Source organism: Cynocephalus volans, chromosome 3 (assembly GCF_027409185.1).
Source record: "Cynocephalus volans isolate mCynVol1 chromosome 3, mCynVol1.pri, whole genome shotgun sequence".
Taxonomy (NCBI): domain Eukaryota; kingdom Metazoa; phylum Chordata; class Mammalia; order Dermoptera; family Cynocephalidae; genus Cynocephalus; species Cynocephalus volans.
In genome coordinates this window covers 133,351,503-133,365,864 of record NC_084462.1, presented here as the reverse complement: position 1 = coordinate 133,365,864, position 14,362 = coordinate 133,351,503, and the positions used below count along the sequence as shown (strand labels likewise).

General features: G+C 32.6%; 1 protein-coding gene across 2 annotated transcripts in view; it reads left to right on the top strand.

Moving 5' to 3' along the window:
* NEMF (nuclear export mediator factor) overlaps nt 1-14,362 on the top strand; it is a 50,927-nt gene that overhangs the window by 26,635 nt on the left and 9,930 nt on the right. The window contains exons 17-25 of one of the 2 annotated variants that reach the window (XM_063088495.1): nt 3,239-3,342; nt 3,757-3,819; nt 9,302-9,414; nt 10,784-10,841; nt 11,308-11,366; nt 11,452-11,572; nt 12,708-12,987; nt 13,774-13,816; nt 13,952-14,001. In XM_063088495.1, coding sequence (XP_062944565.1) covers nt 3,239-3,342; nt 3,757-3,819; nt 9,302-9,414; nt 10,784-10,841; nt 11,308-11,366; nt 11,452-11,572; nt 12,708-12,987; nt 13,774-13,816; nt 13,952-14,001 — 891 coding nt within the window. The remainder of the gene's footprint in view (nt 1-3,238; nt 3,343-3,756; nt 3,820-9,301; nt 9,415-10,783; nt 10,842-11,307; nt 11,367-11,451; nt 11,573-12,707; nt 12,988-13,773; nt 13,817-13,951; nt 14,002-14,362) is intronic. The other variant, XM_063088496.1, reaches the window with a different exon arrangement.

The following is a 14,362-nucleotide window of genomic DNA, read 5'->3' as shown; positions in this document are numbered from 1 at the left end:
ATGTCTGGTGCTCCTGGATTGTCTACTCACATTTTATAGTAGGGTATTAAAATGCCGATTTGAAGTTCTCTGGGTGGTTGGTCTTGTAAAATGATCTGTATAGGCCATTTTATGTGGAACCCTTTTTTAGCTCTTTTCCTTTTGGGCTGATCTCATTTCCCAGAAAATATTCTTTTTCTCTCCTGCTTGTAAGGTGAAGACCTGGCTGCCAGCATTTGGAGAATAATTGGCTAGGAGTCTTAGTATCCAGTATTTCATACATTTTCTTATTTGCCCTGTTTTATATATGTTACTCCTACTTATAACTGTGCCACATTTCCCCTAGTCCAGAGATTTTTCTGTACCCTTTCTAGATAATTACCCTTTGGTCTTCTGTTAGGGTGTGGAAGGGAAGTTACAAACATGTTTAGAGCTGGAAAAAAGATCTAGGGAACTAACTGCTTCTCGAACAAACTTTTAGCTAATCCTCCTGTTTTTAACCCATCTTAAACTCTATTTCCTTAAGTACTTGTGCTGTCATTTTTAAGTTTTATATGAGTTATATAGTGTAAATTGAGTTGTTTCTTTGCTTTTTCCACTTTCAGCTTAGGATTCAGCTTCTTGAGTCTGATCACTTGTCCTTTTGTTTTCCAGCTTTCAAAATTTTGTTGTATTTGTGTCCTCTTCCTCTTTTTCTGCTTTGGTTTGTTTGGCATCTTTATTGATGAATAGGACTGGTCTGTAATTTTCATTTCTTGTAATGTCCTTGTTATGTATTGGTATCAAGGTCCTATTGCCTCATAAAACAAGTTGGGAAATGTTCCTTTTTCTGTTGTCCTTAAATGTTTGATGGAATTCACCTATGAAGCTGAGTACTCCTGGAGTTTTCATTATGGGAAAGTTTTTCCTTACAGATTCAAATTCTTTAGTAGCTATAAGAACTATTCAGATTTTTTAGTTTGGGTAAGCAGTGTTTTTCTAAGACTTTAAAGTTTGAAATGTATTGGCAAAAAGTTTGTAATATTCCACTTAAGAAATGTTTAACATTATTTTAGATTTGTTCACTTGTTCTTTTACTTGTGCCAGGTTTTGCTTTTTTTTTGATATATAAATATATACACACACACATATATACACACACACACACAAATATATATATATGAGGCTATGTAATTAGGTGATACACATATAGACCTGTTATATCTTCCTGATAAACTGAGCCTTTATCCACTTTAAGAAAATGTCCTTATAACCTGTAATTATTTTTTTCCTTCTTTGTCAGGTATTGTAACTAAATCAGCTTTCTTTTGATAGGGTTTGCATGGCATATCTTTTTCCATTATATTTCAACCTTTCTATACTATATTTTAAAGGAGCACGTGTATTATTATCATTGTCCTTTTCCAGTCTGACAGTCTTTGCCTTTTACCTGGGGCATTTAATATATTTACACTTAATGTAATCTCTGATACATTTGTGTTTAAATCTACATGCCTTATTATTTGCTTTCTATTTGTCCCATTTGTTTTGGTTTTTTTGTTTGATTTTTTTTTTTTTTGTCTTTTTTATTACTCTCTTTTGATTGGCTATTTTTTGTTGGCTTGTTAGTTATATATTCCTTTACTAGGATTAATTACAAAATACATCCTTCATTTCTCGCTCCCATTCTCTTTGTCCTTGTGTGTCTTTTTACAAACTTCTTTACTATCAACAGGGAACTGATTCAGTAAGTAAAGTACATCTGTTCGGCAATGAGGAAAATATATGTTTAAGTGAAAAAAGAAAACAGTATGCAGAACAGTGTGTGATATGTCGAAAAAACAGTAGAGAATTAGAATAAACTTTATTTTATCTTTGGTATGCATAAGGAAACTGGAGAGGGATATACAGGAAGCTAATCACCATGACTTCTTGTTTGGTAATGGTGATGGGAACTGGAGGGATGCAGGATCTCTCACTGTACCTTTCTGTATAATTTAACAAATTTTGAACCGTGAGTATGTGTTACATAATCAAAAGCCAGATTAGAAAATAGTAGTAAAATCTTTTTGCTATTATATTTGGAGGGATATGAGGAAGTTTAGTTTAACGTCTATGCTCAATCTACCGTCTTTAACCAGAAATTTTTTAAATTATAGATTAAATCATACAGATTATCTCTGTAGTCAAATACAATATAGCAGATATTTATATTGCATGTTGTTTTCTAAATGTCATACAAATATACACTCTGTACTTTTTATCCTGATAGTATTAATTGTGAAAACTAAGTTACTTTGTCTTTTGGGAAGTTATAATTTTACCCTTCTGAAGGCAGTATTTGGTCTTTTGTATAAAAGGGAGGGGGGAGAATATCATATGTTTAAATATGAATTATGTTAATTAATTGAGAACAGAGTGGAAAAACGACTTTTTTTTCTTAGCAGTGGCCAAGAGCCTATCCAGTGCCCCACTAAAAGAAAGCTAAACCTAGGAACTGTGTGACATTTTATACTTTTGCTTTTTTGTAATTTATTGTTAGAAGTTATCCTTGAGTTTAAGTATATGGAATAAGGAGATGACTTTTTTAAAACATAGAATTTATTTTCTTTTTTCTTAGACTGTCTTAAGAATATTCTAGGGCAATTCATGCTACAGGTCTTTAGTAAAATTCAACTCAGTGTCTTAAAAGAAATGAAACCATTTAGTTGTCTTCATCAAGGAAGGTGTATCAGTCCGTTTCTGTTGCTTGTAACATAATACATTGAACTGGGTGATTTATAAAGAAAAACGAAATTTACTGCTTACAGTTTCTGAGGTTGGGAAGTCCAAAGTCCATCTGGTGGTGGTGACAGTGACCCAGGGGTCTCACATTACAAGATGGTGGAAGCAGAGAGAGAGCAAGAGACAGACTCTCCTCTTCTTTTAAAGCTCTCAGGACCATACTCCTGACCACCATTTTTAATCCATTCACTACTTCACAGTCCTTCAATCCAATCACCTCTTCAAGGTTCCACCTTTCAATTACCATAATAGGATTTCCCATCCTCTTAACAGTCACAGTGGGGGCTAAGTTTCTAATACATAAAATGTGGGGGATACAATTCAAGCTTCAGTGAGTTTAGGGGGTCATAATTCAATCCAGTACAGAAGGATAGCTTCCTATTTTGTTTTGTTTGTAAAAAAAAAAAAAAAAAAAGGGGGGGGGGGGGCCGGGGGTATGATTTCAGGTAGCCATAAAGAAAAAGAAATGTTAACTTTTTTTCTTTCAATTTGGTAGGTTTGAGAAATTTCTGTGGTTCATTAGCTCAGAGAACTATTTAATTATAGGTGGACGAGATCAACAACAGAATGAAATAATTGTGAAAAGATACTTGACCCCAGGTCGGTAAGATTAAAAGTCTGAAGAATTTTCTATTAAATGATTGAATCAGTTATCTCAATATTAGGTGGGGGTTTTTTATTGTTTTTTTTTTTTTTTTTTCATCTTATATTTTTTTGTTTGACAGACTTATTAGTAGGAAGATTTGATGCTTGCTGGTTTATGGTTTGTTGAATAAGCACTTTGACACTTAAATTTTCATTGTAAGTGAATAGTCCAAGAGTAGTATTGCTAAGCTAATCTACAGTGTTGGGCTTATGATCCTCTACTACATGAACAAAATAGTTTTCAATTCTTCAAAGTCATTATAGGTCAAATTTTTTAAAGCTTAATTTTTCAGTGCTAAAGTATGTAACCATTTTTCACATTTAGAAGTAGGACTTAAAGTATCATTTTTGTATTTGTCTTTAATTAAGGAGACATTTATGTACATGCTGATCTTCATGGAGCTACTAGCTGTGTAATTAAGAATCGAACAGGTAATATATCACTTTCTGTTTTTCAGAATTTTAGTTCCTTTCCTTCAAATATTTTTAGTGTAACTATAGGAAAAAAATCAATAGAGATAAAAAATGTATAATGATAAAAGGGCCAATCCATCAAGAAAATATAGCAAATATAAACATATGAATCCAACAACAGAGACCTAGAATATATGAAGCAAAATCTGATAACTGAAGGGAAAAATAGTTGGAGATTTCAATACCCAACTTTTAATTATGGATAGAATAATTAGACACAATATCATCAGGGAAACAGAAGACTTGAACAACACTGTAAAATTAACTAGATATAACCGATATCTCTAGAACACTCCATGTAACAACAATAGAATATTCATTCTTCTCAAGTGCACATGGAACATTTTCTGGGATAGACCATATGATAGTTTGTAAAACAAGTCTCAATAAATTTAAAACAATTGAAGTCATACAAAGTAAGTTTTTTTAACCATAATGGGGTGAAATTAGGAACCAGTAGTAGAAGAAAATTTGGAAAACTGACTAATGTATGGAAATTGACACCACACATAAATAAATAATGAGTCAAAGAGGAAATTTAAAAAGCTATCAGAAAATACTTTGAGAGTAAATGAAAACGCAATATATAAGATATCAAAACTTACAGATCCAACTGAAGGAGTGCTTAGAGGGAAATGTACAGCTGTAAATGCCTATATTAAAAAAGAGGAAAAATATGAAATCATTAATTTAACCTTGCACTAGAAGAACTAGAAAAAGAAAAGCCAAAGCAAGGAGAAGGGAGGAAATAGTGAAGATTAGAGTGGAAATAAATGAAACAATAGGAAAACAATAGAGAAAATCAATAAAATCAAAGTTGGTTCTTTGAAAATATTCACAAATCTCATAAACCTGTAGCTAGACTGACCGAGAAGACTCAAAATCCTAAAATCAGGAATGAAATAGGGGCTATCACTACTGACTTTACAGAAATCAAAAGGATTATAAAGGAATATTATGAATAATCGTGTGCCAACAGATTCAGTAACCTAAATGAAATGGAAAAAATCTTAGAAAGATACAAACTACCAAAAGTGACTCAAGAAATAGAAAATTGAAACAAATCCAGCAAAGAGATTGAATTAGTAATAAAGGGGAAAAAAAAGTACTCACGAAGAAAATCCCAGGCCCTCATGGTTTTCACTGGTGAATTATACCAGCTTTTTAAAGAAGGCTGAATACTAATCCTTCACAAACTCTTCCAAAAAATAGAAGAGACAGGAACACTTTCTAACTCGTTTTGTGAGGCCATTATTACCCTAACAAAACCAAAGACAATGCAAGAGAACTACAGACCAATATCACTTAGGAATATGGACACAAAAATCTTACAAAATATTAGCAAACTTAATCTAGCAACATATTAAAAGGATTATATGCCATAACAAAGTGCAGTTTATCCCAGAAATGCAGGGTTGGTTCAAATTAATCAGTGTAATTCAGTGTAATACAGTATATTAATCGAATAAAGAACAAAAACCTCATGGTTATCATTTGATTCAGAAAAACCATCTGGCGCAAAATCCAACACTCATTTGTGATAAAAACACTCAAATGAGGAGTAGAAAGGAACTTCCTCAACTTGGTAAAGAGCTTTTAGAACAACCTACAGCTAACAATCATACTTATTGGTGAAAGACTGAATGCTTTTTCCCTAACATTGAGAACAAGACAAGAATGTCTGTTCTTGCCACTCCTATTCAGTATTGTACTGGAGGTTCTATGTAGGCCATTAGGCAATAAAAAATAATAAAGAAATATCCAAATTAGTAAGGAAGAAGTAGAACTATCTCTGTTTACAGAAGATATGATCTTATATATAGGAAAAAAACCTAAGGAATCCACCCAAAATTATCACAGTTAATAAACAAGTTCAGCAATGTCCAGGATACAAGATCAATATACAGAAAAATCAGTGTATTTTAATACACTATTAATAAACAATCCAAAAAGGAAATTAAGAAAATTCCATAATAGCATTAAAAAGAATAAAACACTTAGGAATAAATTTGCCAAAAGACATATAAGATTTATAGATTGCAAACTATAAAACATTGTTCAAAGAAATTAAAGACCTAAATAAATCGAAGACATCCTGGGTGCATTGATTGGAAGCCTTAATATTGTTCTAATGGCAGTACTCCCCATAGTAATCTATAGATTCAGTATAGTCTATCTCAAAATTCCAGCTGCCTTTTTTTTTTTTTTTTTTGGGCAGATGTGAATAAGCTGATCCTAAAATTCAAATGGTAATGCAAGGGATCCAGATTAGCCAATGCGTTCATAAAAATGAAGAACAAATATGAAGGACTCACACTTCTGATTTCAAACTTTCTACACAGTAACAGTAATCAGGGTAGTGTGGATACTTGCATAAGGATAGACACATAGATCAATGAATAGAATTGAGATTCCATAAATAAACCCTCTAGTTTATGGTCAATTGATTTTCGACAAGGGTGCCAGTACCATTCAATGGAAATAGAATATCCTTTTTCTTTTTTTAATAGATTTTATCTTTTAGAGCAGTTTTAGGTTCACAGCAGAATTGAGCAGAAGGTACAGAGATTTCCCATATATTCCCTGGCCCACACATGCATGGTCTCCTTTATTATCAGTATTTCTGACCAGAATGGTACATTTGTTACAGATGATGAACCTGCATTGACACATTATCACATGTCCTTAATTTACATGTGTTACCCAGAGTTCATAATTACATGAGGGTTCACTTGGTGGTATACTTTCTATGGGTTTGGACATGTGTCCACCCATGTAGTATCATGCAGAGTAGTTTCACTGTGCTAAAAATCCTCTATCCTTTGCCTTTTTATCCCTTCCTTCTTCCCCACAACCACTGATATTTTTACTGTCTCCATAGTTTTGCCTTTTCCAGAATATCATATAGTAGTAATCACAGTATGTAGCCTTTTCAGATTGGCTTCTTCACTTATTAATATGCATTTAAGTTTCTTCATGTCTCTTCATGGCTTGATAGCTCATTTCTTTTTTGTGCTGAATAATATTCCATTGTCTGGATGTACCACAGTTTATCCGTTCACCTACTGAAGGACATCTGAGTTGCTTCCAAGTTTTGGCAGTTGTGAATAAAGCTGCTGTAGACATCTATGTGCAGATTTTTGTATGGTCTTAGTTTTCAGTTCATTTGGGTAAATATCAAGGAACAAGATTGTTGGCTCATATTTTAACATTACTGCCGAGAATCCAAAAGCATATAGCTACTTTGGAAGACACTCTGATGGTTTCTTACAAAACTAAAAGTTTTGTTATTAAAATATTTTAAATATTGATGCTTTTGCATTCTCAGCAATAATGGATGAGAGTTCCTGTTGTTCCACGTCCTCACCAACATTTGGTGTTGTCAGTGTTCTGGATTTTGGCCATTCTAATAGGTGCATAGTGGTATCTCATTTTAATTTTCATTTCCCTGATGACATATGATGGAGAGCATCTTTTCATATGCTTATTTGTCATCTATACATGTAAATCTTCTTTGGTGAGGTATCTATTAAGGTTTTTGCTCTATTTTTTAATTGGATTGTTCATGTCTTTTTGTTGAGTTCTAAGAATTCTTATATTTTGGATAACTGTCCTTTATCTGCTATGTCTTTGCAAATATTTTCTCCCAGTCTGTTATCTTTTCATAGAATGATCTTTTGACCAATGGGGCTGGGACAACTAGATATCCACATGCAAAAGAATAAAGTTAGATCCTGTCTTCCCACTATTTACAAAAATTAATTCCAGATGCATCAAAGCCCTAAATTTAAGAGCTAAAACTATAATACTATTAGAATAAAAGAAGGTGTAAATCTTCATAACCTTGAATCATGCAGTCATTTCTTAGATATGGTACCAAAGTCATAAGCAACCAAACAAAAAGCAGTTAAGTTGGACTTAAAATTAAAAACCTTAATCCAAAGGATACTATTAAGAAAGTAAAAAGACAACCCACAGAACAGGAGTATATATATGCAAATCATTTCTCTGATAAGGGACCAGCATCTAAAGAATACTTAAGACTCAACAATAGAAAGGCAAATAACCCAATTTAAAAATGAGCAAAAGTTTCCAAAGATAATATGAATGGCCAACAAGGACATGAGAAGATTCTCCGTATCATTAGTCATTAGGGAAATGCAAATCAAAACCACAATGAGATACCACTTCACACCCAGTAGGATGGTCATAATGAAAAAATGGACAGTACCAGGTATTGGTGAAGATGCGAAGAAATTAGAGACCTAATACACTGCTGATCAGAATGGAAAAAATGATACACTGACTGTAGGAAAAGGTTCGGCAGTTCTTCAAAAAGTTAAACATAATGGCCAATTAGCTCAGTTCTTTAGAGCATGGTAAATATCAAGGAGCAAGATATTTACCAGATTCCATCTTTGAAACAACCAGCAAAAAAAAAATAATGTTAAACGTAGTTGTGGCTCAGCAATTTCACTCCCAGGTATGTACCTAAAATGACTGAAGACATCTTCACACAAAACTTGTTTGTAAATATTCCTAGCACCATTATTTATAATAGCCAAGAAATGGAAACAACCCATTTGTCCATCAATTGATGAATAAGAAAAATGTGGTATATCTGTAGAATGGAATATTATTCAGATTAAAAAGAAGTGAAATAATTATACTAGGATACTTTGAAAAGTTCATGAAAAGATTCATTCCACAAACTTATTGAAGTACCCTTGTACATGCTCTAACATGGGTGAACCTTTAAAACATTATGCTAAGTGAAAGAAGCCAAACACAAAAGGCTATGTATGGTTTCATTTATATGATATGTCCAGAATAGGCAAATCCATAGAGACAGAAAGTAGGTGAGTGATTGCCAGTGGCTGGCTTCGGAGGGGAAAATGGGGAGTGACTACTAATGGATATATAGGGTTTCTTTTTTGCAATGATGAGAATGTTCTGGAATTAGATAGTGGTAACTGTCACATAGCTTTATGAATATACTAAAAACCACTGAATCGTACATTTTAAAAGTGTGAGTTTTATGGTATGTGAATTATGTCCCAATTTTATTGAAATCTAACTGTAAGGGATAGATATACAAGTGTTGTTAATATGCTCTTCGTTTTGATGATTCGGGCAATCTGTATTAATTCTGGAAGTCTTTAAACTTTAAATAGATTTTTCTAAATTATCTTTTCTGGAATGAAGTTAGAAGTGTCGATATAAGTGATAGGATAGTTCACTGACTTGTTTTGTTTTGCATAGATCATTTAAAAACCTGCCATGTAAATAAATAGTAACTTTTTATAATATTGAAATAAAAATGTGGTTTAAGTATTTAAGATATAAGATGATTGAATCTGTCATGCGGCATGAAATTTTCATATCTTGCTCTATAGAAAGTCTACTTTGGTTTTGAAATGTCATAGCATTGTCATTACAGGAGAAGCCATTCCCCCACGGACCTTAACTGAAGCTGGCACAATGGCACTTTGCTACAGCGCTGCTTGGGATGCACGAGTTATCACTAGTGCTTGGTGGGTGTACCATCATCAGGTAATAAGGGCTGTGGTCCTTTTTCTTAATTTATTAAGTGCTATTGTGTGCCAAATTTTGAGGGTATAGGAGTGAATAAGGCAGACAAAGTCCCTGCCTTGATAGAGCTTACTTCTTGGTGGTAGAGAAAAATATGTGCATAATGTCAGGTAATAAGTGCTACATAAAAAAATTTTTTTTTTAAGCAGAGAAGGGAATAGAGAGTGATAGGGGATACCATTTTGGAAAAGGTATCAGGGAGGCCTTTCTAGGAGGAAAGATTTTAGCAAAGGTTTAAATGAAGAGAGAATGATTCATGCAGTTAAATGTGAGTGTTCCAGTTATGACTGGCATACTGACTTAAATGGTCTTTCTCCTGTTCATCTTTGTTGGAATTTTCTGAATTCTCTTTGGCCCTTCCAGAAAAGTAGGTATATCCTGTTGGGGTATTTTTTTTTTTTTTTCCCCACTTGGTTTTAGTTATTGGCCGCCTTTGTGATTCATGCTATTTTATTTGATGGTACTTTATTCCATATTTGACTTTACATTGCTATTAATTTCACATTTTCAAGAATTATAATTGATAATGATATGCTTTTAGAGGTCCTAATGCTATACAACAGGATAAAAAGTTCAATTCCATTATCCTCCCTTAGGTTTAGTTTCATTTTATATCTGTTTATATTTATTATTAGCTGCCATGCTGTGATACTGTGTTTTTAGGAAATAACTTGGGGGATTTTAATATTGTAATATTTTCAGCCTCAGTACAGTTATAAAAATGGCTTTAATTCTTTTATGAAGACACTTTTTTAGGATGAAATTTCGTATGCTTTTATCCCTCACTATTTTAATAACTTTATGGCTAATAAAGATACTCTCAGATTTGGGGGTTTCACACATGTATAACATTTTTTAAAAATTGTGGAATAAGTTTACTTACTTTTTATTTTGCCAAACTAGGATTTTTTTTTAAATGTGCTATCATCTTTATTCCTTAAAATGGAAAATTATTTTATTACTTAAAAAAAAAAATCTTAGAAAAGGATTTTATGTAATAAGTATAGCTTTATTTTAGTAAATATAGCTTTATAATCTTATTAAACTATCCTTACTTTTCTCATAACATCTCACACTGGAAGAAACAAATGGAGCAGTTCTGGCTCAAGTTCATGGCATTCGAAAATTACTGATGTAGTGTGTTATTTCTTTGTTAATTGCCAAAGGTATATGCATCACTGAAGGAATATGTATCCTTCAGTGTTGAGAATTTTTGCTAGATTACAAACTTTTTGAAACATAGTGCTGCTAACTTAAATCTGACTTTCTGGGTGGAAAAAAAATGAGTATTTCTTAAGGTAAGAATATAATGTATTACTGTGTTCTTCAGGTTTCTAAAACAGCACCAACTGGAGAATATTTGACAACAGGAAGCTTCATGATAAGAGGTAATGGCTTGACATGAAAAATATCCCTAGACTTGTCAGTGGATTATGGAGACAGGTTTGAGGACCATCTCCAAATATTTTCAGGACAGAAACTAATTACTCTGATTTCACATATGAAGTCTGTTATGAAGTAAGAAAACTTTTGCCTTGGTTTAGCAAATTTAGCATTTGTCATGTCATCTTCATATATAATTTTATTGGTGAGAATATACTTTCGGATAGTTTAGTTATAAGGGTAATTGCCCTTTCTTATAAAAATAGTTTTATTCAGGGTCTGACTAACCCAAAAGATGAGAGCAAGCATGCATATTTTTCTTAATTATTGTTCCTATATATAATGCCAAATTCTGTAAATGGGAAATGTTCTTCATGACAGTAAATGGCAAAACAGATACGACCGTTGGTATCAGGTATTTTGCAAACAAAGAATGATTTTTAAAACACTAATGTACATTATCTTTTGTAGGAAAAAAGAATTTTCTTCCTCCCTCCTATCTAATGATGGGGTTTAGCTTCCTCTTTAAGGTACTCTTCAGCTTCTTGGTTATTTTTTTTTCTGGTTTTCATTAGTCTTTCCTAAAGTTCCATCAATGAAGAACTATTTCTGTAGGTAGATGACTCTTGTGTTTGGAGACATCGGGGTGAACGAAAAGTCAGAGTGCAGGATGAAGACATGGAGACACTAGTGAGTTGCACAAGTGAGCTCATATCAGAAGAAATGGAACAACTAGGTAGTTTTCAAATTTTAATAAATTAGCTTGTGGTGTTTTTTATTGTCTAGTTTTGCTTCTAAATCCTTACTTAGAAGATCCTGTCTCTTGGGATAATAGAAATTTTTTAAAAAATCCCCAAATACTTGCTATCAATTTTATAGAATTTTGTTTTTGGAAATGTTAAATATACTTATTCTGGTGAATTAAAAAGTATTTAATTGGATCCATAACTAGTATAATTTAGTGTATGTTTATATAGTAAAACTTCATTGTTTGGCATAATGCATAAATGTGTTTAACAAAGATAGACTCATGTATATATGAATTATTATTTACTTTTGGGTTTAAGAATTGAATGTGATAGTTGAATTTATAACAAGTGAAATTTTTCATGTGAGTATTTGGCTTGATTTAATAATATATTTGCTTCAAGTAGAGAGCAGACTATGGTTGCTGGAATAAATTTACCTACCCACCTAAGGGGACTACAGAAAGTATGCCCTCTTAACTACTTTTGTAGTTATTCTCTTTCCTATGGTCATTTCTTTTTAGATGTAATATTGCATTCTGTTTACAACTACTATTGTGCTACAAGATTCTATTGGTTCATGCTTATCTTGTCCCCGGCACTTTATGAAGTGCTTTATCTACATTATTTTTCATTTAATTCTCACAACTGTTTTTGTCAGATGGGTGGTGGCACCTAATTTTACAGGTGAGACAACTAGACCCTATTATTACTATTAGATAATGTTCCTTCTGCAAAAATGTGAGCACCTGCTATGTGCCAGTTATATAACATGTATTATTTCAGTTTTCATGTGGAAATCACAAAAGCAGCAGAATTTATATAATTAATTTTATTATCTTGCTTTTGGGAAGTACCCAACAAAGGCAAGTTAAAGTTTTAATTGTAGCAATATCCAAGAAATTTATTATGGTAAAGAATCTTGGACCTCATTTAGTCCAACCTATTAATGATACAGATTATCCTTTTGTCTAAGCCAGAGTACCCTTTGGGGATCATCAGGCATTTTTCTGGTGATCTTTTGGGGAAACAGGAAGTCAATGGAATATTTTTATGACGTTCTTAAGAAAATTATCTAGCTTTGTTGGTAGTCCCACACTGACTTTCCTTATGGTAATTCCACAGATGGATGTGACACTAGCAGTGAAGAAGATAAAGAGGAATTACATGAAACTTCTGGAGAAGTGGAACTTGTGGCTCAGGTTGACCAACAGGATATTACTGTTCAGAGTGGTGGAGATGAACCAAATGAGGAACCAATTCAGGAAGAAAGCTCTGAAGATGAAGGAGAATCTGAAGAGGTTATAAAAGATTGGGAGCCTGTTGGTGAAATGAAGGATGAAGAGGAAGAGACATTAAATTATCCTGATACTACTATTGACTTGTCTCACCTTCAGTCCCAAAGGTAATTTAAAAAACATAACTTTAAGTTTGTAAGCTGGGAATGATGATGAGGTAATCCTTATAAAGATAACACTAAGACTGACTCCATCCAGTAGTTTTACCCTCCATTGTCCTATTATTCAGTACTTTTACTCTCCATTGTCTTATTTTTCACCATTTGATTGGGTCTCTCTGTAAAGAAATTCCCAGGACCAGGATAGAAAAATACAGTAAATATAAAAGTAGCCAAACTAGGTTAAAATAGAAACAAGTACATGGTTATAAATGCTAATAGCAAAACAAAGGCAATTCCATTAAAAAAAAAAAAAAAAAAAAAAAGGTGTTTTAGTCTTTAATGTCTTACTGATCACCAAGTGAATAATTAGTAGTTATAAAAGCATTATTATTGAGGTAACTAAGAACAGCTTAGGAGTCATACAGACCAGAATTGAGTCTTAGGGTGTGTCCTTGGGCTAGTTACTCTATTTTTAAGCTTCAGCTTCCTGCTTGGTGGAAATGGAATGGTATCCCTTTCATAGGATTTTGGTTAAAATTTTATGAATGTAAAGCATCTAGCAGTGCTTGGCACTTAGTAAGTTTTGAGTGAATGTCACCTATTTAAAAATATATATGAAAGTGTGGAGAGAGAAACAATTTGATTGTATCTTTTCTTAATTTTACCAGTTTGAAGATTTGTATGATTGCCAGTAATTAAGAGAATGATATGGAACTTTTTCAAAGTTTTGGAGCTTTGCAAATGTATGTCTTTTATAAGCTAGTAGACTTCTCTTTCTGTTTGTTTTCATAGGTCCCTCCAGAAATTGGCTTCAAAAGAGGAATCTTCTAATTTGGTAAGCTATTTTCAAAGTTTTATGAAGAACATCATGTTCTTCTCAATGAATAATTTTCTTCTTTTTAATTTTCCTTTTTGAAAAATTAGTAGTGATGTTATTGTATTTGCTTGTTTTTTGTTTTAATTTTATTAGAGTGACAGCAGATTACAGAGCCGGAGGCATTTGTCAGCCAAGGAGAGAAGGTAATAAAACATATTTGTGTTATCTAATGAAAAGCATGCTTCTATTTTTAATTGACAGCTCAGCTCCCACAGATCACCTGGCTGTTCTAAAGACTTCCTTTATTAAAATCACCAGGACTTAGCACAAATCTTTAGTTTTTAATATTCAGCTCTTAACACATTTTTCTGTTTTAGTGCCTTTATCTGTCACTTTAATCAGTGAGATAGATCAAGTAATAAAGACCTTTTATTATGTAAATATGTACAATAATGATGTACATTTGATGTACAAAGACTGGTTCTAGGATAATATGGACAGGAATAAATAGGAATACCTGAAATTAGTTAGAAAAGTTATATGTAAGATAAGATTTTTTGTTTT